General features: G+C 36.2%; 2 protein-coding genes across 3 annotated transcripts in view; one reads left to right on the top strand and one right to left on the bottom strand.

Moving 5' to 3' along the window:
- Positions 1-210: 210 nt before the first annotated feature.
- LOC139127980 (uncharacterized) lies at positions 211-25,786 on the bottom strand. Of its 2 annotated transcripts, XM_070693835.1 has the most exons (4): positions 25,520-25,786; positions 9,180-9,271; positions 8,374-8,621; positions 211-1,374 (listed from the first exon to the last, which is right to left on the bottom strand). In XM_070693835.1, the coding sequence occupies exons 1-4, from the start codon at positions 25,546-25,548 to the stop codon at positions 1,204-1,206; spliced, it is 540 nt and encodes a 179-aa protein (XP_070549936.1). In that variant the 5' UTR covers positions 25,549-25,786; the 3' UTR covers positions 211-1,203. The 2 variants fall into 2 exon arrangements, 1 of the variants encoding a protein (XP_070549936.1); XR_011551166.1 differs by lacking the exons at positions 8,374-8,621; positions 9,180-9,271; positions 25,520-25,786 and adding an exon at positions 7,535-7,856.
- LOC139127974 (small G protein signaling modulator 1-like) overlaps positions 25,756-25,959 on the top strand; it is a 270,506-nt gene continuing 270,302 nt past the window's right edge. Inside the window, 1 exon segment of the mRNA XM_070693822.1 lies at positions 25,756-25,897. Coding sequence (XP_070549923.1) covers positions 25,882-25,897 — 16 coding nt within the window. The 5' untranslated portion in view covers positions 25,756-25,881.

The following is a 25,959-nucleotide window of genomic DNA, read 5'->3' as shown; positions in this document are numbered from 1 at the left end:
AATTTAGAAGTTGTTGAAGATGTCAATGGGTATGAAAATATTTACCACAATAATGAAAATGGTGTAATTCTCCGTGATAGAATTGTTCAAATGATCCAGTAAAAAATATAATGAACAAATTTATCTTAGCTCGCTCAGGTCAAACCGGCACAAACATTCTTTTATTGCAATCGCAATACTGCTTTTAAACGAAATAAAATGAATGATATCTAAGCTTTTAAGGCAAATGTTTATTATTTATTCTGTTGTAGTTTTAATTTGTACATGTCTTTAATTGAGTCACAATTGTAATTGCTCTGTATTTGGAATGAATAAATAAGTATTGAATTGAACTGAATTGAAAAATGTTATGCCCATATACATGGTATGAATTCAATTGTAACAACCAGTGAGTTTAACAACAATATCAAAAAATTCCCCAAATGCCACGAGCAAGCAACTTCGTCACTCTTCAAAGTCTAATCTAAACCTATGGAGCAGATCTGAACGCATTATAAAAATTGTTTTTGTCTGAAGAAGAAATTTTTATTGATCGATAAAATCCATAAAGAATTTTGTGTGAGTAGCTGTTATATATGAATTCATAAAGATATTAACATAGCCAGTCCGTAACAAAGTTCATGCACCTCTGATGTCATTAAAAACTGTTAAATTACTAAATAATAAACTCTGTATTTGTCAAAAATTCTTGAAATGAACAATTTTGCATTTTCATGAAATTCTTGGAGCCAAAAACTGTCAAAGTTTAAAAAATACCAAATCATTTTTTTAACATTTTTCAAACTGTTTTTTGTTAACAATAAATATAAAACAAACAAGCCACTAACGATGACACACTCTGCTCTGTGGTTGAATTTTTGCTTTTTAAATTTATGTGATTTTTATTTGTCAAGAATATTAAGTAATCTATCAAATCTGGCCATTTTTTCAGTGTGAATTTTTCTCTGAAACTCCTCTTGTCTTGTGACAATTTTTTTATTTTCCTCCTGAAATGATGATCGCCATGTCATCAACTGTCCAACATTAGAGCGCTTATTTCGTTTTTATGATTTCGTCAGAGATTTCTCTCTATCATGATCACTATCACCGTCATCATCTTGATTCATTTTCAAGTGATGACCATCATCATTCGCTGCCACTGAGGATTCAATGGTAAATTCTGGTCGGGTGCTTGACTTGTTTCCGTATAATTGGTTCAACTCTTCATAAAACAAACACGTTTTTTTTTTCATTGCCTGTGCGGGAATTGTGATCCACTGTGTTTTTATATTCTCTTTTGATACTCTTCCATTTATTTAAACATTGGTCGGCAGTGAAACTGTACCCAGCATCTTGCATCTCATTCTTTATTCTGGTCCAGAGTTGTTTATGGATCTACAGGTTTAAAAAGAAAATGTACGATGTCATCATATTTTTTAACTATAAATAATAAGCAAAAACATATCAATAAAAAATCTATGAAAAACTGGTGAGAAATCTGTGTTTGTTATTAATTTTGACTTACTGATAGGGCTTATGGCACCCATTTGAAAACCTTTGTTTATAGACCTGTGGAAGAGCATGGGGTTTCCCCAGATGTAGAGTATGGGGAAGCCCTATAAGTGCAGTGCTAAGCTCTTACATCACTTCTACCTATAACCAATGGTTTTGAAACAGGCACCGTCGTGTTATCAGTAAATGAAAGTGAATAACAAGGACAGATTTCGCACCACCTGTTTTTAATGATTTTTTTTATTGATAAACATATAATCGCTGGATAACCTTCCCCTTTAAGGTAAATGAGAAGAGAATTGTAAAAACTTGAGTGTCCAAATATCTTTTCCTGAGGTACGTTCTACCTTAAGGGACTGGTCAGTTTCTTCGGCCTGAGGGGGGGGGGGGGGGGGGGGGCTGTGGATTATTTTTTGCCAATGTCAAAAAGTAGCTGACTCCACCTATTCCAAATTTCGAAAACAGGGTGACCCCCCCAACACGTGACAACTGTAAAACAAAAGGTGGACATAAATTACATACATTCATATTTTAACAGTCATTCTGTGTTTTAATGAAATTGTTGACATTTGTCAGTTGTAAGATAGGAATTTCAAAGTGTCATTCTTAAAGTTTGAATACAGTACATTTTGAATGAGCTGTGAATGTATTTCACACTTTCTATGCTTAACCAGATGTCCTGAACTGTTGTACAGAAATGGATGTCAATCATTAATATCAAAGAGGAAAAAGCAGTAAATCTAAAACTTTGATGGGTGTTAAGACTTGCCAGCCAATAACATGGGGCCCGGGGGCACCGACGTCCTTTGTACCTCCTTACTGTTTATTATTAGCCATAAATGTGAAATTTGGCAAAAAGTCAAATTGTTTGGACATAATTATGAAAGTTATTTGTTCTGGTTAGTTACTGCTCAAGAATAAGTTCAAGTGTGGAATCTAAGTATCAACAGCCTTAGTATATGTGTGAAAGTGAATTAAGAGTAAGAGGTGGGATGCAATAGGATCAACAATATCTATAACAGGAAACAGTGAACTTATATAATACAGAAGGGGAGAAAATCTAGTCACAAACTATTGTAATATAATGGACCATGGCTAATCTAAACCAAATAACTTAAACTGGATTGTTGGCATTGATTACACGTGTATTTATTTTCCATCAAATAGAAAATAAATTTGGGCCATTGACTAAAAAACATTTGCTTGTTACACTCACCACACTTGTACTTAGTATTTGGAGTGTACACCTATCTACAATACAATGAAAAAAAGTTTGGACACTGTAGGTCAACAGTGCATCGTTAATGTATGAAACTGAATAAGCTTACCCCTCAAGTATATGTACAGGCAAAAACAATATTTAATTTTGAATTACGTAGTACAGGGAAGGACATACAATATAGTGACAAGCAAACTAAATATAAAAACTGAATATACAATGATGATGAAATGTTGTTTTACAGTCATGAGTATCTGGTGTGTGCCAAGAGACAAATATTAAAATTGGACAGCATCATCCTGACCACAGTTTCTCTGACTGGTTGTTTCCTTCTGATTTTCTGACACAGTGATAGATACAAAATATCTATACAACATGGCTTGCACTCTGTTCACAGTAGAACTGAGTTTTACATGTAAGATAACTTTCACGTAAACTGTAAATTGTGGGCAGATCGTCCATGTAGCCGACACGAACACGAAGTGTCTGTTACCGGCTACCAAAAACTATTAAAAATAGTGAAGAATGAGCTACAAAATCACCGTCAGTTTTAAGTTGCAGGTAGAATAAGTCTGTGCCTTTGTAAAAATTTAAAAATACTATAAAAATAGTAGAAAGTGAAGAACCAGCTGAAAGTTAGTTGAGGAGACCTTAACCGCATATCATTTGCATCTCATTGTCGGCTACATGGACTGTGTGCCAAATTCTGGCTTCTGGCAGCTCAAACGTTGCAATAACTACATTTTTTTGATATGATACGGAGTGCCTTGCACACATATGCAATACGCAGTGACAGTCGATGTAATTCATAGTAAGAGTCTACTTCTTTCAAGCATAAGCTTAGTGATGTTGACAGTGCACGATTTCAAGTAGCCACGAGGAAATTCTGATGGTCTTTTTTAGTGGAAATATATATAACAACAGTGAAACAAACAACATTAGTTATCGTGACCATGCTGAAGTGCAATCTCGGATCATGTATGATCTGATGATCACGCCAAATTGCCATGTCGGATTTTGCCGTGATTCTGAAGTGCGCGTACTTTGTTAGTAAATCGGTCAGCACATAAGCACACACTGTTATTAATTTAGCGATCGAAGTCAACAATGATGTCAAAATCAACAAACAACTGACGAAATTACCCAAAATAAGCAACAGAAAACTAAAAGTTATCGCTGTGTCGAAAGGACAGTACATCAACATTAAACGACGCTAGTTATGACATGGACGAAGAAGGAGAGAGCGTTCCCTCGCTCTCACCCAGCTATTAGTACGGGCGCCGGTGGGATTGCCTTGCTAAAGCAATGGATTCGCCGGTACGCGGTACTGGGTGAGTACCGAGTACGGAAGCCATCATTCTTCAGTCTATCGAAGGAGCGTTTCGTGCCAAAAAATACACGACAGCAACAAAAGTACCATACTGTGAACCTCATATTAACAAAACATCATCAAATACACGCTAAAAACTTTAAAACGTCAAAATTCGCTCTAGACTGAGAAACAAGCTGGCGTCAGTTTGATTCTTCAATGTCCTTGAAGCTCGCAGAACAATGCTAACTTGTTATATGCGCATGCGTGTATTAAGGGGAGAACTATTTGATTTCTCGGGGGAGAGGGTATGGAGGAAGTGGGTATGGGGACAATTTTTTTCCAGTCAAAGTGACAGCAAAATTTTATTTCTACTGTCAGACCTGCATCAATGTTTTTTCAAATGGAGTAGCAGTGCAATTTTTCAAATTTAAGCCAGTATTTCACATATCACTTGATGGGTTTTATGTAATATTCATTTTAAATTCCAACAAATGAGAAAAAATGGAAATTCTAGTATATTTACAATTTTAAATTATAGAACATTTTTTTGGCAAATCAATGTGATTAGTACTATACTTGCTCTTCTTTAAAACAGTCAATTTCTTTTAAGTTCTCAGGGGAGATGTTATCTTTTGTGGTCAGAGAAACAAGGCTCACACATTGTATTTCATTATATCTGTTGTTCCTCAATTTTTCATTGTCAACCTGTAATCTTTCTAACATATTTATATTGAGAGAATAATATATTGGTTTAAAACTAGTTTATTGACTCCTGTCTTGTGTTTTAAATTTTCACAATTTACAGAAGTCAAATAGTCCCATCTAGATATTGCCTATGCCATTGAGATATTGCAACAGAAATCCTGAAAAATGATTTCTTGGGTCAGGAAAGGGAAGGAAAACATCGAGTGCACTGAGGTGTAAAGTAGTGAATGCTTATATCATAAGTGCTGGAAAAAAACACATAAGATTTGCTTGTGGTAAAAATATTTGCGGCACCTATGGCAGCATGCCAGCAAAGAATACATGAGGATGAAGTTTCCAAAATTTTGCTCATTTCCAGTGCATTGTGACAATTCCTTTTTACTTCTGTCTGTTATGAGAATTTTTTTTTTTCAAGCCATTACAGGCTTAATCTTTTTCTTCTATTTCACCTGGTGACAATTTTATTTTCTCTCAAAATCCTCCATAACCCCCCCCCGAAATCAAGTGGTTCTCCCCTAAATGAGCCCCTGACCTATACGGGCTAGTGGATTGCTTCCTTTATAGAACTGTATATGCCTGCCGGTACCAGTGATTATCCCCTACGGAGGCAATCATTCTTCAGTCGATCAAAGGCGCCCTTCGTACCAAAAAATACACGACAGCCGCAAAAGTGCATCACTGTCAACTTCATAACTATGAAACATATTGAAATACACAGTGAAACGTTTAAAACGTAAAAAATGTGACCGGACCGAGAAACAAGATGGCGTCCGTTTCTATTCTTCAACTCAGATTTTGTCCTACATTTTTGCGCATGCGCAGACGATAGCTTTAGCAAAAGTGGGTAAAAATCAAGTAAATATAAAATAAAAATGAATAAAAATATTGTTTAACAATAATACAAGGCATGTATCACCAAATTTTGAATATTTCTGACGGCATTTCAACTATACAAACACCCATGCCAAAAATCACAATAATCAAATCAGTGGTTTTGAGGAAAAATTGAAAATAGTGGTTTTCACAAAAAAGCTAAAAAAGTTACTTTAAAACGATTCAATCAAAAAAACAAAAAAGATCGTTCGAGATACATGCCCAAGTGACCATCAGACCAAATTTCAGAAAAAATTACTGAAGCGTTTCTGAGATACCTGCGTCCACGGCATACGGCCCACTACATTGGGCATTTTGGGCCGCACCATACTTTGGGTCCACAGGGCCCAAAGGACTAAAATTAAATCTCCTGAACAGCAATAGAGAGGCATTTTAGCCAAATCTGATGTGTGCAGTGTCTGACATGACCTTTACTTGTAACATTGAAACCATGAACGCACAGCTAATAATGACAAAAACTGCCTTTTTTAACTGTTATTTTGGTCATAAAAAAGCATCATTCTACAGAAAACCTGAGACACAAAGGAAAACAGTTGCATCAATGAAAGCGAAAAATATCTTGTAATTTTTCTATCTCTAAAATACGTCACTGTATCAAATATATATTGTGAAATATTTGTTTATGTTGCTTTCTCATACTGAATTCTCATAGAGAGAACAGAAAAGTATCAAGAATTTGTCATGGTTTTCATATGAAATGCAGATTTTATAACGGTACATTTTCACTTAGCAAACATCAAGATATCTCTGGCATATATCCCTGATTTATTAAAGTATGGCGCTCGAAGGGCGTGGAGGAAAATATGAAAGTCTTATTAAAGTTATGCGCCCAAAGGGCGAGCCGAAAAATGCAACTGAATGATGAAATCTGTGGCTGACACGATGCATTCTAGGCAATGATGAGCCTGTGTCGAAATTCAAAAACAGACTGACACACCCTATTGGACATTTCAAAAACATGGTGACCCCCCTATCACCAAAGTCAAAAACAGGGTGACCCCCCCATGAATCCACTGGCCCCCCAAGGCCGAAGAAACTGACCAGTCCCTAACAGACACTGCACAGAAACCAAGATCTCCATCATTAGGAATCTGAATGCAGAACATTCCAGAAAGCAATAACCTTGAACTTTTAATTTGATCAACCATTAAGTGAAATAATTTTTTCCTCTTTCACAATAGCAAAAAATATACAACATCTAGTTTACTTTGACAGTATCAATTAGACAAGTGATTTATGATAAGCAGAATTTCGAACGGCAAAAATATTTCTAAAGTATGAATATGCTAATTTTGAATGAATGGATGGCAGGATAGATGGATAAATGGATAAACACACTAAATAAATACGTGTACACTTTACACAACAGGGTTTGCTCTGGCTACTCAAGCTGATTAGCCTTTTTGGCTAATACAGTGTGAACATAAGTAGCCAGATTTTTCTTTTGAGAGGTGAGGTCAAGGGTCACACACATTCATCTCCAAGGGTCAAAGGTGATATCATTAAATACTCAAGAGTAATGATAACCAAATATTTCAGGTCTGCCACTTTCTCATCATCATATGTATCCTCAGTGCTGCTTTAATAGTTCAATAAAAAGAATGCTTCGTATCAAAACTCATGCATGACTATTGAACACCACTTGAACTTTCAAATGTCATCCAAAGAAATTGTGAAGTACAAAAAAATACAGAAAAGAGTAACATCCTCAAGATCTTCATGAACGTGGCATGGCATGCCATGATCACACTGATATTGATACACGTCCGTGCATGGCCAAAAGACAGCAAAACTCAGTAACAATTTCCAAGCTAAGTAAACAGTGTTTTACAAAGCTGTTTTAAATCAAACTGGTTTGCACAATCCCTCGATATAGAAGTGACATTTTGGTGACATTTCAGCTTGAATCATACCTTGAGATAAAATATAAACGTGAAACAAAGACATCATGTGTGCTGCCATTCACGTTCAAGAGCATGGTGTGAACCCGTGAACTGGCATGTGCATTGGCTGCACGTAAAAGCAACTCTACTTTCCAAGATCAAACGGTCCGTGTCTTGTTAAAACAACAGCATAGCAGAGAAAATTGTAATGGTCACCGGTAAAACCGCTCTTCACAGATGAAAGGATGATCGCTGAAAACAACTGAAATTGCATGTTTAGACTTGGACTATGACAACCTCCCGGGAAAACAGGACAGCGTGAACGTGACAATGCATAATGGCGGACGTAACTGGAGTGGGACTATTCTATTTAGGTAACGGGGGACATTTCGGAGGGGCACAAGTACATGTATTGGGTATACGTGCCATTTTGCTCATGATACTATCACGGGAACTTCGATGTCCCATTAGCTTCTTGTATCTGAAAAGTAATTTTACCAACTTGTTTGACCCATTATACTCTGAAAACAGTGGCAGGGCTTATACTTAGATGAGTAAGATAGTACTATGGCGGAAGACTTCCCAAGAAGTAAAACAAAACACCGCAATGCAACAGAACATCGTAGAACAAAGTGACCGAACGTACAAATTTTGAGTCGCCAGTCTGGCGATTGTTCTGACCGTCTGAGTCGCCAATGAGTGAATCAATTCGCCATTTTGCCGTCTGGCGAGCGGTAGCGCGAACACTGCACAAACAGTGATACATACAAATAACTAGATATATATGGACAGATAAAAACATATTATAGTATACATGAATAACTATTTGCATATGTATACATGACATTTAATTTTGTGAGCTTGTATACCTTGTGTTTATGAAACACTTTGTCCTTATTCAGCCGTAACTGAACTAAAGCTGTAGCTGCTCCCTTTGGCCACTTTGTAGGGGTATCAATGACTTGTTGGTCAGCTCCAGCTTTATCACTGACATGACTTATTGGTACATCACATTGACTTGTTGTTGAATGTTGTTGCTGGGGTGCTCCATTGCCAGTGTGTTTGTTGATTTCATTTGTTGTAGCTTGTTTCATGATGCCAAGCAAGAAGTTTGAATCTATTGAAAATAATTACATTCACTTTGACTTACAGAATTGCCCAAGTATAAATACTGTTATTCTTATAGAAGTATTAAAGGTAAGTTGTATACAGGACCCAGAGTCATATTGCCCGGGATCATGTTTTGCCATGATTCGTTTCATTTCCTAAGGTCATTCACATCTCTATTCCTACAGTGACAACAATAAAACAACAATTTTTTTCAATTTTGAATTTAATTTTGATATCACAAAACCAACATTTTTAGGACAAATAAATTTCACCCTGATGATCAGTTCCATAGACTTATGCCAATATAGCAGAAAACTCTTCTCACTAATTTTTTTACCAAAAAAATTGAAAAAAAATCTTGATGAAAAAAATGGTTTGCTAAAATATTAAATCATAGCCTATAACTCAATTAAAATTAATGATTTACATACCCTGACAAAGGTGTATCACAACACAAGACACCGCGCGAATCATTTTCCTTAAATATAACTTACAAGGAAACAAGTGAAGCCACAGAAATAAAGAAGGAACTGAAAAATCATGAAAGTGTGTTGACTTTACTCACCGCTTTGAATTTTATCAGCATTCCTCCGACCAGTTCGTATTGTGTACGTTTTATCATTGTACACAACATCCAAATTGACAATTTCATCATCACTGGGGATTTGAACATACAAAAAAAATATAATATATTCACGCAATCGGCTTCAAAAATGAAGACAGACGGCGGTAGGTGAGCATTGTTGACAGCAGATAAAACAATGCCTTGTAAAAGCAAATATTTTGTCAATGGAAAATCAACGTACAAGCTACAACTACTGAACTACAGCCGTAATATTCCACGGATGGGACCTAGCTAGGGACCAGTTCAGAATTTACTTCCGGGGGGGGGGGGGGGGGGGGGGGGGGGGAAGAGGATTTTCAGGGGGGCCACCCATTTTTCCCAAGAAAAATTAGGGGGGCCAGACAAAAATACCACAATCTTTTAGGGGGGCCAAGGAAAAAAAACATCAATTCAATATTTGCCCAGAATTTCTGATCTCTACAAAAGAGAACCATAGACACTACCTGGATGACAGATAAACTCAACATGTTTAGTTAAACTCCTTTAGCTGCCAAATTCGGTAATATTCACAGTGGTTTGTTTTATGCATCTACTGTAGGTTATTGTTCTCCTCCCTGAAGCGTCATGAAATGTCCAGTATTTAGCATGTCAACACAAACCATACAGTGAACAGTCAGGGTTGTTTTTGTTGAAAAGAGATCTTGGATCAAGTCCAGACTAGAATTCATTTGTCAACAATAACAATGGTCATTTATGTTCACACTGGTATGTTGCTAAATACAGCATTGGGTGTTCTATGTACTGATAGAATAACAAACAAATGCTGATACACAGAGATGAACATTGAACAAATGCGAAAAAATTACAGCAAATGTCCTTTTAAGGTTGGGTTTACCTTGTAGCTTGTAAAGCAGTTGAAAGTTGTGTGATAAAGAAGTGTTAATTTATGCAAATGTATGCAAATCACCCGATTTCTTGGCTTCTTTTTCCCCCCAATTTGAAAATTTCCAAAAATTTAACTCCACTCCAGCTGGGTCAAATTTTCTGAACTTTTCACATTATGTTTTTTAAATGCTATATAACAAAACGACTATCAATTGGTTTTGTTTGGCAATAAAGCTCTTACATTTTTAATAAGAGGCATTTTGAATAAGTGGCATTTTAATTTTGCTGATCATGATTTTAATCAATTATTAGAGTGTTAGTCTTTAAAGCCCTACAATTTTAAAGTGAGGATGGATAATGCCAAATAAATTAGTTGTTTTTTTCTACATATACTCTCCTTTCAAGTGAAATATTACATTTCAGAAAATACTGTCTACTTTTTGACTTAAATTAATTTTTATCATTAATACCAAAAATGAGGTTTTTTACCCTAAATATACACCCACTTCATCCTTTGAGTACACTACTGCTACCATACTAAACTATAGAGTCTCTGCTTTTTGAAAATATATGGTATGAGGGGGTTTCCTTGTCATCTTTGATGACTGGAGAAATATTGCTTTGAAAAAAACTGTGTTGGCAACATGCAGCTTCACCTTAATTCAAAACAAAACAACTTGCTACTCTGCCACTTCTTAAAGTAACATGGTCACGTTGGTTCTCTGGGATTTTGTCAGTGTCAGTGTCTGTGTCACTATCATATTCAGAACCAACACCATCATCATCACTCTCAATGACTCCATTGACAGAGGTTTCCAATTCAGAGTCACTGCTATCTGACTCTGACTCATCTGTGACATAAGTTGTTACAATATCTTTCCCGGACAGTTTTCTTAAATTGAATGAAGGTTGTGCATGTATATGTGCGGTTATAATTTGAACTTTTTCAGCTTTCAATTTTTTTGTTTTGGTAATTTATGTTTATCAAGGTATTTATCTAATTCTTTTACGTTTAAATTTTGAAGGTTCCCACTCAAGAGCAACTTTAACCAGTCATAGTCCTCGTATTTTTTATCCTCTCTTCTTTTCTGCTCCTTTTTTCTATGTTTCATTCTCATCAATTTTACCCTTTCTAAATTTTTTAAATGTTCTACATAACTTTTTACAGTGCTTACATCTACTATAAACTTTTTTGAAAATAAATTTATGGCCGTCTCATCTTCAAGTTGCTTTTCAGCGAATAGTTTTTTAATGTTGAAAATAAAAATATTATGTATTACTGTCAAAAATATATGGTGAAAAATTTACAAAAGGGTTGATTTTCCAATAATCCTGTATGTGCATCTAGAAGATCATGTGGCACTGCATCAATGCTATGGTGTCGTATTGTTGAAATATTGTGTACACAAGAAATTTGCTGTAGTCCAAGAAGTGATCTCAGTGTGTATGAGGCTAGGAGAAATGTGGATAGGCTTACACATTGTGTATTGATGCTAATACTTTGTGTCCCATTCATTCTGATATGTATAATCAAAGATTTCTCAGTGGCGGCTGGCAGAAAAGGCAAAAAAACCAAATTAACATGTATTGTTTCGTGTCATCTGAAAACATGCGCATCATGACTATTTTAAAATTAAAGTTTGTTAAAAAAATTTGAAATATGAATGCTCTGTCAATTTTGAAAAATACTGCTGACAAAATGTGAACTTTGACTTACACAGGGTTAATATCTGCATTTTAATATGAACATTGGATTGTGAATGGAATGAGCAGAATAACATGTGAATTCATGTTTTGGATAAGGTGTTTTGTTCAAGAAATGTTCTAAAATATTCCTCAGCATTTTTGCTTTCAGTGGCAGCTACTTGGTTTTATGACAACCAAATTAGAAAAAAAAGAGAAAATTAAAAAACAAGTTGGCTTTCACCAATTTTAATTCCTATGTTTAAAACTTTCACCGTGAGTCTGCAAATATTCAGCATCATCAAATGAAAATGTATGCTGAACTTATGCATGTACATGTACATCTCACTTTCCAGAAATATCTGGATATCTGCAAATGATGTACCATTAAACTTCAAGATGTATATCACTTTGCCAATTATCTGCTCCTCTGATTTTCTGTTCACCATTTTCAACTGACATCTTTGCTTGTCTTTGTGTGCATCTTATGTATCAGTGAGACATAACGATAAAAGTATTCATATTTAGTAGTTAACTTTTCTTCAGAAATTTACAACCAGATATGTTTATTGCTACCCTTTCCAAAAGTGTGCCACTTGCAGTCCCTGCAAATCATTCTTTTTATAGTCACATAACCCTGAAATGATTTGTTACTCCTATATAGTAAAATCTTTTCCCGGTGCACGATTGTAATCTCGTTTCTTATTTTGCCCCGATCTCGCGCTATAGGTCGAAGAACGGCGTAATTTTGGGGCTCCAGGTTCTCTACGATTTCAGGAATATGGTGGTATACAAATTGTGTGATAAAAATCCCGAAATTTGACTAACAAGTCATCGTTGATGACACAGTCCCCACTTGTTAATGGGTGCTTTGATTACAGGTCCTCAGAGAGGATAGAGTCCTCTTCATAAGGTCTGTGATAAAAATAATTTTGAATAAATTCACTTGATACATGTCTGAGTTGTAGTTCAGGACATGAAAAAATCGTAATAAAATGGCCACATGGTGGCCATATTGGATCGAATCACAAAACAAATCAATGTGCATATGTATGACATAGGTCAAAGTCCTTGTACCGACTTTGATTAAAATCGGTTGAAATATGCCTGAGTTATGGCTTTGTACATGAAAAAATCATAACAAAATGGCCGCACAGCAGCCATATTGGATCGTATCACAAAACAAATTAACATGCATATGTATGACATTGGTCAATCTCCTTGTACCAACTTTGAATAAATTTGCTTGATACATGTCTGAGTTATGGTTCTGGACATGAAAAAACGTAATAAAATGGCCACACGGCGGCCATATTGGATCGTATCACAAAACAAGTCAATGTGTATGTGTATGACATAGGTCGATGTCCTTGTACCAAGTTTGAATAAAATTGGTTGAGATATGCCTGAGTTATGGCTCTGTACATGAAAAAATTGTAACAAAATGGCCGCATGGCGGCCATATTGGATTGTATCACAAAACAAATTGATGTGCATAGCTATGACATTGGTCAATGTCCTTGTACCAACTTTGAAAAAAATCTGTAGAAACATGCCTGAGTAATGGCTCTGTATATGAAAAAAATCGTAATAAAATGGCTGCCTGGCGACCATATTGGATCGTATCACAAAACAAATTGACGTGCATATGTCTGATATAGGTCAATGTCCTTGTACCAAGTTTGAATAAAATCAGTTGAGATATGCCTGAGTTATGGCTCTGTACATGAAAAAATCGTAACAAAATGGCCGCACGGCGGCCATATTGGATCGTATCACAAAAAGAATTGACGTGCATATCTGTGACATTGGTCAATGTCCTTGTACCAACTTTGAATAAAATCAGTTGAAACATGCCTGAATTATGGCTCTCTACATGAAAAAATCGTATGGCCACCTGGCGGCCATATTGGATCGTATCACAAAACAAATCGACGTGCATCTGTATGACATATGAAGTAATCCTTGTACCAATTTTGAATGAAATCAATCAGGCATCTCTAAGATATCTGCGTGAATGGACGGATGGACGGACACACGGACGGACGGACGCACATACGCACGGACATGACCAATCCTATAAGTCCCCCCGGACAGTGTCCGTGGGGACTAAAAATGCGATTATTTAAACTCCTGTTTCAGTCTCGCAAGAGAAATGAAAGTTTATTTATTCCGTCAGTCGTCGGCACCCCCGTTGGAGGTTCCGGTGGTAAATGGTTAATTAACGCGATTTTTGCAAAACAAAATTGGAGTCGGTAACCCCTAATTTATATATCATTAAATTTAGAATATTTTCATGCGCTAATTTCTTCAATTTTCAGCAGAAATTGCACTTTTCTGTATTTTTTACTCGGTTGGTCGAGCGCGTGAGTGACGCTCTTCCATTTACTGCCTGACACAATTTTCGAACGCCATTGATACATGACCCCCGTCGCTTACCCTATGCACTTCTGCAGTTTTTTGATGCCGAAGGAAAACAAATAAATGGCTTAGAATTGGCACATCTTGATTGATTTAACCTCTAGGGTATCTTGCAGATTTGTATGTTTATCACTATTTCGCAGTTTGAATGAAGAATTACCTGCGCCTAACGACAAAAAGTATTAAACTCGACATGTTACGAGTGTATCGGTGTGCGCCCCCTGGCGTGGTATCACCATAGGAGTCATCGAACTCTCAAGTAGAGTTTACGCGCGGAAATGTATAAATTTGCAGACGGCCCGCCAAATACCACAAGTTTAGGGACTGGTCAGTTTCTTCGGCCTGGGGGGGGGCCGGGGCGGTGGATTATTTTTTGCCGACGTCAAAAAGTGGCTGACCCCCCATTCCAAATTTTGAAAACAGGGTGACCCCCCCCTATTCCAAATTTCGAAAACAGGGTGACCCCCCCCCCGGGCGCGCGACATAGGTAAAACAAAAGGTGGACATTATATATATATATATATATATATATATATATATATATATATATATTATATATATATATATATATATATATATATATATATATATATATATATATATATATATATTATATTTTACATTTTACATATATTTATATTTTAAATAGTCATTCTATGTTTTAGTGAAATTGTTACATGTCAGTTGTAAGATAGGAATTTCAAAGTGTCAATCTTAAAGTTTAATACAGTACATTTTGAATGAGCTGTATTTGAATGAGCTGTGAATGTATTTCACACTTTCTATGCTTAACCAGATGTCCTGAACTGTTGTACAGAAATGGATGTCAATCATTAATATCAAAGAGGAAAAAGCAGTGAATCAAAAACTTTGATGGGTGTTAAGACTTGCCAACCATCCAATTAAATCTCCTGAGGAGCCATAGAGAGCTTTTTTAGCCAAATTCTGATGTGTACAGTGTCTGAGAGGACCTTTTCTTGTAACATTGAAACCATAAAAGCACAGCTAATAATGACAAAAACTGCCTTTTTTAACTGTTATTTTGTTCATAAAAAGCATCTTTCTACAGAAAACCTGTGAAACAAAGGAAAATAATTGCATCAATGAGAAGGAAAGATATCTTGTCATTTTTCTATCTCTAAAATAAGTCACTGTATCAAATATATATTGTGAAATATTGTGCATGTTGCTTTCTCATACTGAATTCTCATAGAGAGAACAGAAAAGTATCAGGAATTTGTCATCCTTTTCATATGAAATGCAGATTTCATAATGTACACTTTCACTTAGCAAACATCAAGATATCTCTGATTTATTAAAGTATGGCGCCCGAAGGGCGCGCCGAAAAATATGAAACATCCTGATATCTCTGATATATATGCCTTGTATATTAAAGTCATGCACCTGAAGGGCATGCTGAAAAATGTCTGATATATTAAAGTAATGAGCTTGAAGAGCACGCTGAAAAATATTGAACATACAGATATCTCTGATGTATGTATGCTTGATATGTTAAAGTTGGGCGTGCTGAAAAATATGACTGATTATTAAAGTTACGCGCCCAAAGGGTGCGCCGAAAAATACAACTGAATGAAGAAATTTGTGGCTGACACTAGCATTTTAGGCAATGATGAGCCTGTGTCAAAATTCAAAAACACACTGACCCCCCCTATTAGTCTAGTCGGAAGGTAGGGTTCCCATGCACCCCAAGGATGTATTTTTTTAACCTACATTTTTGTAATCCTTAGGGTCTATATTTAATGAATTTTGATGTTCCCAAAATCAAATCGTGTCCAACGGGGTTCATTTGGCGCCATCTTTGCCGCCATCTTGGCCGCCATCTTGGATTTCAACGATGGGGTAGGGGTCATGTATCTACCGCTCGACGGAAACAGAAACAATAAAATACTATAAACGTTACATTTTTAGAAAGCCAAGATCATGGCCTTTTCATTGATATATAACTTAATAGGGATTAATTAATATTCGAACGTCGATTAGACTTTATATCGGTCATTGGCCGTAAATCGTAAAATTTGCTAAATTTCACACCCAATAATTAAGTTCCCGTTCCTCCAAACAATTTTTCATAAGGTATTTATATATTTTTTGGAAGAACTCAGTGCAATAAACAAGAAAAACAAGATTAAAAGTATGTGTCTTGAGATTTAGTGGGTGCATGAGCTTGTTTTCTTATTACGCGGTATGCCACATATCCGTGTGTAACATAAGGGGTAGGGGTAATGTTTCCCTTTCTGTTTCGAATCATGAATGATGAAACCATAAAAATGTTACATTTTTTGAAAGTGCTGCATCAGACCTTTCTAAAAATATATAGATTTATGGGGAAAATTGCATATTTCAAGTTACAAAGCTTAAACCTTTCGGTTTGTGTCGATTTTAAGTGATTTTTTAAGAACGAAATTACAACATATGGGGTAGGGGTAATGTTTCCCTTTCTGCCTCGAATCATGAATTACGAAACCATATAAATGTTATACTGTTTGAAAGCTCTGAAATGGGCCTTTCCAAACATGTATAGTTTTATTGGAAAAGTCCATATTTAAACTTACAAAGCTTATGCCTTTCAGCTTGTGTCAATTTTAAGTGATTTTTAAGAACGAAATTACAACATATGGGGTAGGGGTAATGTTTCCCTTTCTGCCTCGAAACCATGAATTATGAAACCATATAAATGTTATACTGTTTGAAAGCTCTGAAATGGCCTTTCCAAACATGTATAGTTTTATTGGGAAAAGTCCATATTTAAAGTTACAAAGCTTAAACCTTTCAGTTTGTGTCAATTTTAAGTCATTTTTAAGAACGAAATTACAACATATGGGGTAGGGGTAATGTTTCCCTTTCTGCCTCGAACCTATGAATTATGAAACCATATAAATGTTATACTGTTTGAAAGCTCTGAATTGGCCTTTCCAAACATGTATAGTTTTATTGGGAAAAGTCCATATTTTAAAGTTACAAAGCTTAAACCTTTCAGTTTGTGTCAATTTTAAGTCATTTTTAAGAACGAAATTACAATATATGGGGTAGGGGTAATGTTTCCCTTTCTGCCTCAAACCATGAATTATGAAACCATATAAATGTTATACTGTTTGAAAGCTCTGAATGGGCCTTTCCAAACATGTATAGTCTTATTGGGAAAAGTCCATATTTTAAAGTTACAAAGCTTATGCCTTTCAGTGTGTGTCAATTTTAAGTGATTTTTTAAACAAAATTATAATATAAGGGGTAGGGGTAATGTTTCCCGTTCTGCCTTGAACCATGAATTATGAAACCATATAAATGTTATACTGTTTGAAAGCTCTGAAATTGGCCTTTCCAAACATATATAGTCTTATTGGGAAAAGTCCATATTTTAAAGTTACAAAGCTTAAGCCGTCCAGTTTGTGACAATTTTAAGTGATTTTTTGAACAATATGCACAAAACAGTTAGTCCGTTGGCCAGGTATCGACAATGGAGCTCTATCTTGTATTAATCTCTTTTGATAGGACATGACTACAGACAAGTTGCAAATACAGCTAACAATCATATATAAAGCAAATAAGTTCGTCATTTGGAAGTCATTTATGGCTGCCACGAGCAACTACACAAAAATACCACCTGGAATTATACGACGTTAGCTCACATTTGTATATTAAAGAGTAAATACTTAATCTGTAATTTGTAAACTTTTTGTAAATTTAAAGTCTGGATTAAAGCATGTACTGTAAGGTATTCCTAAGATATGGTAAATTTTGCAGCATACAGTTAGTTGAGTTGGTTCAGCTAATGATTGCATATTTCACTAAATTTACAACATAAATTATTTTTCAAGTATAGCAATAAAAAACTGTTCTTCTTTTGAAACAGTTTTTCTGGACTATGTTTTTAATAAAAAAATCACCCATGTTTACTTAACCCTCACAGCAGTCTATACCAAAGGAATTTCTGTGTAAACACTACTTACAGCTGCCACCTGATTAAATGGCAAGTTTTTTTTTTAAGCTGTATAAAATTTAAAATAATCAAGGATAAAAATCACTCAAAAACTACACTTCTGATATTTTCACATAGTTTTCACACATTATGAGAATAGTCTATTTAAAACCAAAAATGAGAAAAATTGCCTCAAAAATAAAACATTAGTATTTTCGACATGATATTGGTTAGTTACAATAAGGATGACTCTAATGTTGTAAAAATCAAATTTCAAAGCATTTGGACTTGTAATTATGGAGAAACAAATTTCTGACCAAAAATGACAAAAATACCGCCAATGAGCTGTAACACTTGAGCTGTAATATGAAAACTTTTTGTAAATTTAAAGTCTGGATTAAAACATGTACTGTAAGGTATTCATAAGATATGGTGAATTTTGCTCCGTGTGAGTGGAGTTGGTTCAGCTAATGATTACATATTTCAGTTATTTTACAACATAAATTATTTTTCGAGTATAGCAATCAAGAAATGTTCTTCATTTGAAAGTTTTTATGGACTACCTATTGCTTGGTGTCAACTGACCTGTTCCAGCTGATGATTGCATATTTCACCAAACTCACATCAACTCTGTGTACCTCAAATGTGTTTTCTGCATCAAATTTCGTTACAAACTAAGAGAATACAACTACATTATGATCACCATCTTCAATATTGTTCTTGATTCACATACTATAGGTCATTTAAGGCTACAGGTAAACATTTGTACAAAATACAAACTAGTATTACGTTTGTGAACAGTTTGAGTAAAATACAAAAATGTAGACATCAACACAGGTCCAATAATCATTATCATTCTAGGTAGCTATAAAATTTAGCAGGTCCAAGGAATATATCGAAAAATGACAAAGGAAATGGGGTCATCTTGAACCACGAAATAGTGGTGGTATCAGGTGTCCAGAATGGGTAAACGTACCCTGCCAGCTAGCTGCACCTGTTAAGATTGACCCAAAGCGAATGTTAAAGCAAATCCAATGTTATTTGATAATTCACCAAAAAAATGTATCAGAACATCCCTAGGATTTGTATACAGTTTACTACCAAAAGGTTAATTTGGAACAAAGTATTGGTAAAACCCAATTAAGTGACTAAGCAATAGCCACATGTACTTCTGTTCAAAATTTCCGTAGTTTGTCCCCATTGGCTGTATCTGTTCTGCACTTTGCTTCCAAGTGTATCATCAAATTTTTGAAGATATGTTTAAAAACTTGCTTTATCATATGTTTTGCATTCCTGTCATTAAGTCTTTTGCATTCCTGTCATTAAGTCATATAATTATATCTAAAATGATACATCATCATTCCTTGGCAGTAGACTTGGTCTATCAAATTCAAGCACATTTTAATGTGTTTGCACTGATGAAAGCCATATTTGGCTTGTAAGTCAAAAATAATTTTATTGTCAAAAAACCCAAACTATGTGTTCTTTACCAATATCTGACAATTTTCTGTTGCCACACTATGGGAAGAACTTGGCTAAAGATTCTTTTAATTTGAAATCACATAAACAATTATTTGAAATGATGCAGCTTATGTGTCTTTAACACTTGACCCCTACTGGGATGTTTAATTAATTTTACCAGTACTACACATGACCCCTAAGGCGATGTTTAATTAATGATATCACCACCAATACTTCAGTGTAAACAGTGAAATTCCATGGAGTAAGCATGAAGTATAGAATTATGCCTAATCCAATTTTTTATCAGATCTTGTGTGTCTTACATAGACATCTTGCAAATAAATTCTTCCTCAACAAAAAAATTACCCTCAGATTTTCTTTCTCAGATCAAATTTCACTACAAATCAATAACAAATATGACAAAATTATGTTAACAGTTGTCACTACCATTCAAAAACACACCCTAGGTAGGTAAGTATAGGTCATTTAAGGTCACAGACTGAGAAAATTGCCTAAAAAATACAAATTTGGGGGTTCCTCAATACTTTGAGCAAAAGATTTATCTCATAACATCCCTAGGGACTGTAACACCAAGTTGCCAAACTATCAGACAAGTAAATTTGAGAACAACTTTTCTCTACCAAAAATGACAAAAATTGCCCCAAAAAGATAATTTTTCTCATTTTGTCATAATTTCAACAGATTAGGAAGGTAACACCCTTTCAAACACCATACCCAATTTTGAAAGCAATTTGGCAAGCAATTTCAGAGAAAAAGAATTTTTATCAAAAATGAGGAAAAATTACCAAAAAAAATCAACAAAATTAGAAAAATCAAGATATCTTCACAAAATACATAATACTGTATGAGGTCCACCTGAGGTACTTGCATACTAATATTGAAAGCAATCAGAACAGTGGTTCTTGAGTTATTAATTGTTGACCATTTTCACATTTTTTAAGCTCATTTGCATAATTTTGGCAATGTCAACTTCATTTCAAGATAATCCCATCTACAGCCCGTTCAGCCCATACAGCCTGTTCTAGTCAAAAAATAAACACGAATCCTACAGTCAGTTACCTCGTTCGACGCGGAAGGCTCTCTACTATCCAAAAAACACTCTCATGTCACGATAAAATGACAACTTTAGGAGAAATCTGCCGTGTTTTGACAAACTAGGCATTTCTGGCGTCCACCGTTGTAATAACGCAACTCATTATCATAATTGTACGCCGTCCGCATCGCTGATTGGTCCGTGAGCAACGCCATCAACGGCATCAGACTGAGATTCACCACTTTCTATGTGCAGACACCGTCCATTATGATAATGAGTTGTGTTATTACAACGGTGGCTATCAGAAACGCCGATGTTGTCAAAACGCGGCAGATTTCTTCGAAAGTTTTCATTTTATCGTGACATGAGCGTGTTTTTTTGGACAGCCAAGATCCTTCTGCATCTAACTAGGTAACTCAATGTAGGATTTGTGTTTATTTTTCGACTAGAACGTGCAGTTTTCTTGGCAGGCCGGATAATTCTGTTTCTTACCTTGGTGATTAGGCTACGGAAGAGAACATCGGAACGTAGCATAAACTACACTCATAGAAACTACCCACAAAACATCACGCCTGTGGTATTTCCTCAAGAAGTTGTCACTGTCAATATATTGCATGTATTAATATGCCAGACTGACATATACACTTAAAAAAATTTACCCAATAATTCGTGCCCTCCCCCCTTCCCCTAAAACTTCATCCAACCTCTGGCAGTTGCAGCTGTCGTTCATTTATGAACGTGCGTACACCGAAGCTGCGACCCCTGTCCCCCAAAATAGTATAGTCCAAAAAGCAAGATGGCGGCTTGCCAGGGACGGTTTACGGAAGTAATTTTGGGGTTGTAAATCGACGCATTGGTGGCTTTGACGATCAATTTGTAGGATATTTATATGTTGTATGGGTCAGTGGTGTTTAGTTATTGACTTATTTCGGTAATTGAAAGCCCAATTTTGCCTCTAGCCCTGACGGGCAGTGACGGGCAGTGACGAGCAGTATTTAGTAGGACCGCAATTACCGTGTACCGTAGGATGTACGCGTTAGTAATAGTAGTAGTGAAGTGAACTGATATCGATCACAGGTGCAGGTGGTACATGGTGCGTACAGCGTCACGGTTGCTTGGTAGTCGATCGAAAGTATGAGGCCGAAGGCCGAACCTCGGTACCGCTTTACACCAGTCAGTCCCGAGGTTCAGCCTTCGGCGCGGCAACAAACTTCGATCCAGGGCCGAATTCGATCGACTATAATAGAGAGGTTCGGCTACACGTTTTACGCGAACGTGAACGCGTAACGTCACGAATTTCTGCGATGATGTCATCGACTTTTGCGTACGTTCTTCACGTACATGGAGGCGGCGTCGCGTATTTACATGGAGACAGCTGTTTTCACGTAATTTGTAAACGTGTAAATTTATTCTCATCTTTAGGTATCAAAACATGATATAAACTGTGAATCATTCATGCAGTTGTTAGTTGGATATATGATAGTGACATCCTCAAAGATATTCATGTATTTTCGTTATTTTTATTTGCAATTTCTTCGTCGATTTGCGGCATATGGGCAAACCATTGAGCTATCCCTGTGATGCGGAAACAGACTACGCGGGCCCAAGCCGGGCCGAATCATTTCTTGCGCGTGCCACAAGAACGGTTGGCGTAATGTGTAGCCAAACGGACTTTTGCACGCGAACGTGTACGCCAACGCCAACGTGGATTCTACGCGTTCACGTTCACGTAAAACGTGTAGCCGAACCTCTCTAATATCCAAGTTGAAGCAACGCTGCACCCATGCGTAACCTGTGGTCCCGATAACACTTGATAGACATCTTTCGTTTTCAATGAAATGAGTCCTGAGAATGGTGATATGAGAATGGTCGGCCGATATCGTTTTTTAAAGCTTTGATATGCGATCCATCAAACTTGCTCCCTGATTTAGTTCACACCCCGGGGTTCACACACTGTGCTTATCGTAAAGCATTGCATTGTACCATGGCCATGTTTGTCCCCACTGGAGGTGAAGGATGTCAGCATAGACCACCCGGCCCATAGTCGTCAGAGGTGCTCGCAGCACCGTGTTGCCTGGCTAAAAAGTCGATCGAAGGCTGAGAGTGTGAGGCCCTGTCCGATAATTTGCATCCATATCTGCCAAACCGCTTTCGAACGATGACGTGGATGGTGGTAATTGCATGTTTCTATTCAAAAATGTTCCAAAATAGTTGAGATTCAACACCATGCTGACACCTTGATCTCAATAGTAGAATCATGCGTCTATTTTTATAAAAACAGGACGCTTATGAGTGGTAGGCTATCAAGTTCGATAAAATCCATCCATCGCTTTATTGCCTCTATTTGCAGCTGACCTTATGTATATCAGGATATCTCAGAAAACTAAAATATACAGTGTCACTTTTTAATGCATAAATCTTACAAACGGTAAGTTTTATGTAGATCGAATTAAAACCTGTAAAACGAGTGAAGTTTCAGGATATAGGAGTTTGGAAAATGAGTTGGTCGGATCACCCACTGAGTACGAGTATGTAGATTTTGTTACCATCAGTTTTTATGACAGGACACGTCGACAAATATATATTACAGAAAGTCATTAGTTTTTAATGAATTGATCCTTTTTCAACTGATTAAATGTATAAATTAGGCCCTACAACTCACAAAAACAACATGATGATGAAGCAAAGATTGAATGGGGGAAAGTTCTGCACATATCCACGAAATCCAGGATAGACCTTTGTACAAATACATTGTGAGTTTTATGTAGAATTTCAAGCAAAACATATAAAATGAATGAAAGTTTCAGGATGGGTTTGGAAAATTGGTAGGTTGGATTACCTACTGAGCAAGCTTTGTGACCATCAGTTTTTATAACAGGACATGACAACAAAAATATATGACAGAAAGTCATTGTCATAAAATTAGGTTTTAATGAATTGATCAGTTTTCAACTGATCACGTATTAGGCCTATAACTCACAAAATGAAAAAATAACGATCATGACGCAAATAAGCTTATTGAATGGGGGAAAGCTCTGACACATTTCCACGAAGCTATCCAGGGTAGACCTTTGACCTGTCGTTTGCCCAGTTATAATTTTCAACACTTCTATACAGTTATAATTTTTAACACTTCTGTATCATTTCAGGTCATAAATTCAACACTTGACTCGTTCTTTTATCGATGACTCTCATCATCCTCTGCGTAATTCATTCTTCAACACAATTTAGCTGTGGCACCTCCACTCTCTCAAAACAATTTATGGCACCTTCAAGAACCAGAAAACGGTGTAGCAAAGAGTGTTGTTTATTATGATGAAATTTCAAATACTACATTCGTGAATGAATACACTCAATACTAATACTTTATTGCTCAACAACACACTCAAGGAGTGTGGTAAGGCAAAAATTACAAAACTCAGCAAACACTGGATGAAGCTGCTGCTGGGGAAGGAACTAGAGTACAAGAAATAAATTTGGCAAGAGGTAGTTTATCTTTGTGAGTAATTTGGCAAGAGGTAGTTTATCTTTGTGAGTACAACTGAATGCAGGCAAAAATAAGTAGTATATATCAATAATCATTGATACCAGAAATAAACCAGTGTATCCAGAAATACCAAGTGTACAAATATAGTGTGAAATTAGTTTGGCATGTACTTGGATTTTTAGGGGTGTCTAGAAATAAATATTGAATAAACATCAATCATTTATTGCTCGATATGCTTTTCACAATACAGAATGAATGAATGGAAATAAGGTGACATTTTAGTATGGTTTAGTGTAGCTGAAACTATAATGTTGCGGTTTCGGGCCAGAGTTTGAAATTGATAACCCAGGTAAAAATCAGCAAGACTCAGATCTATAAATGACCTGATTTCAAACGTTGTCTCTCAGCTACAACATCATGTATTTACCTTGAGATTCATGATTCTCGCCCATCTGAATCTAAACCTAATCACGAGTTATCCAAGCCCCTCCAATGGCAGAGACACATTAGATATAGACACAAGATGCCGGGAACAAGAATTTGATTTATTTGATCATTTTCTTCTACCTCCCCTGTTTTATATTTTCGGACAATTAAATAATTAAAGATCACCGTAGAAGGGATTGAGAGATCATTTTGAAATCCCCAAACTCTTGCTGTATATCAAAAACAAAATAACTGTAAAAAAGAGCTTATCATTGTCTCCAACCAAATTCTGTAAAACATTTTACCGTAGTTATGATGTTTTGGGAATATGCAACTTTGTAGTCAACTTGCCGTATGCTTCAGTTCAGGTGAGGCAACTACTTGCAATGTGTCAATGTGGGTCAAAGATTAAGCCGACAAAAAGAGGAAAACGTGAACATCTTTCTTAAGTCATGATGTCAAAATTGCAGAATCTGAAGTGCCTTTTGGGGTGGGGGTGTGCACTAACATATCCACTTCTCAATCAATTTGGTAGCGCATAAAGCTCATAAGCTTACACAACATAATCGGGAACTATTTCATTCAGCATGTTTCAGCGAAGCATCTTGTTATATCATCGATTAAATGTCCACTACAGTTCCTGCAACTTGTTAGACTGGATATGTCTATAGTGTGTAAGCATGCATGTATATATTAGGGGGGGGGCACGGAAAAAACCCAGGAAAGATGAGGGGGGGGCATAGCTTTTTTCTTTAATTTACTGGGGGGGGGGCGTGGAAAAAAATCACCCAGAAAATAGAAAATCCTCCACCCTCCCCTGGAAGTAAATTCTGAATCGTCCCTAGGCAATACATGAAGTCATTTTTGAACTGGTTCTTGACAAGAATTTGAAAAATAAAATTTCAAACACATCTGATTAATTCGTGTTCATTAGCACATGCACTAACACGTATTTCGATTTGTTTTAACTTGTTATGAAAAATTACCTTTTAGAACTTTCCGTCTTTGCCGCCATCCTGTTCTCGTCTGCTCCTAGGTTTTCACATGAGTACGTTCTCGACCCGAGAACAATCCTCGGCTTTTCCCCGAACGCTAACCGAAGTAGTTCGGGTTGTTCTCGGGTCAAGAACAGTGCACCTACTCTATGGCTCGAACCCGCGTTTGCGTTTGATATAGCGCCATAGGCGGCGAAACTGAGCTGAGATCATTGCATGCAGTGCTGCTACCACCTGCGTCAGACATGATCAAATGATAAATGGTTCAGGCGAAAACCGGAAGTTGTAAATTGTTTTGCATGCATAATGCACAGTAGAATTGTTTGATCTGCTCGCACAGAAATCAAATCAAAATGGCGACCGTCAGTGGTAAGTAAACCAATCCAGTCAGAAAAATGTTTTATGACAGTGTATATTTCTTTTTCCTTCAG

Source organism: Ptychodera flava, unplaced genomic scaffold, assembly GCF_041260155.1.
Source record: "Ptychodera flava strain L36383 unplaced genomic scaffold, AS_Pfla_20210202 Scaffold_40__1_contigs__length_1388640_pilon, whole genome shotgun sequence".
Taxonomy (NCBI): domain Eukaryota; kingdom Metazoa; phylum Hemichordata; class Enteropneusta; family Ptychoderidae; genus Ptychodera; species Ptychodera flava.
Note: the sequence above shows the minus strand (reverse complement) of the source record. Positions and strands in the feature narration are given on the sequence as shown.

What these genes read in the sequence shown, in the direction of transcription:
- LOC139127980 (XM_070693835.1), bottom strand. Translation starts at nt 25,548, where the DNA reads ATGGCGGCAAAGACGGAAAGTTCTAAAAG. An exon ending in AAGACGGAAAGTTCTAAAAG is followed by an intron (nt 9,272 to 25,519) that starts GTAATTTTTCAT and finishes TCAAATCCCCAG; the next exon opens with TGATGATGAAATTGTCAATT. An exon ending in TGCTGATAAAATTCAAAGCG is followed by an intron (nt 8,622 to 9,179) that starts GTGAGTAAAGTC and finishes TATTTTCAATAG; the next exon opens with ATTCAAACTTCTTGCTTGGC.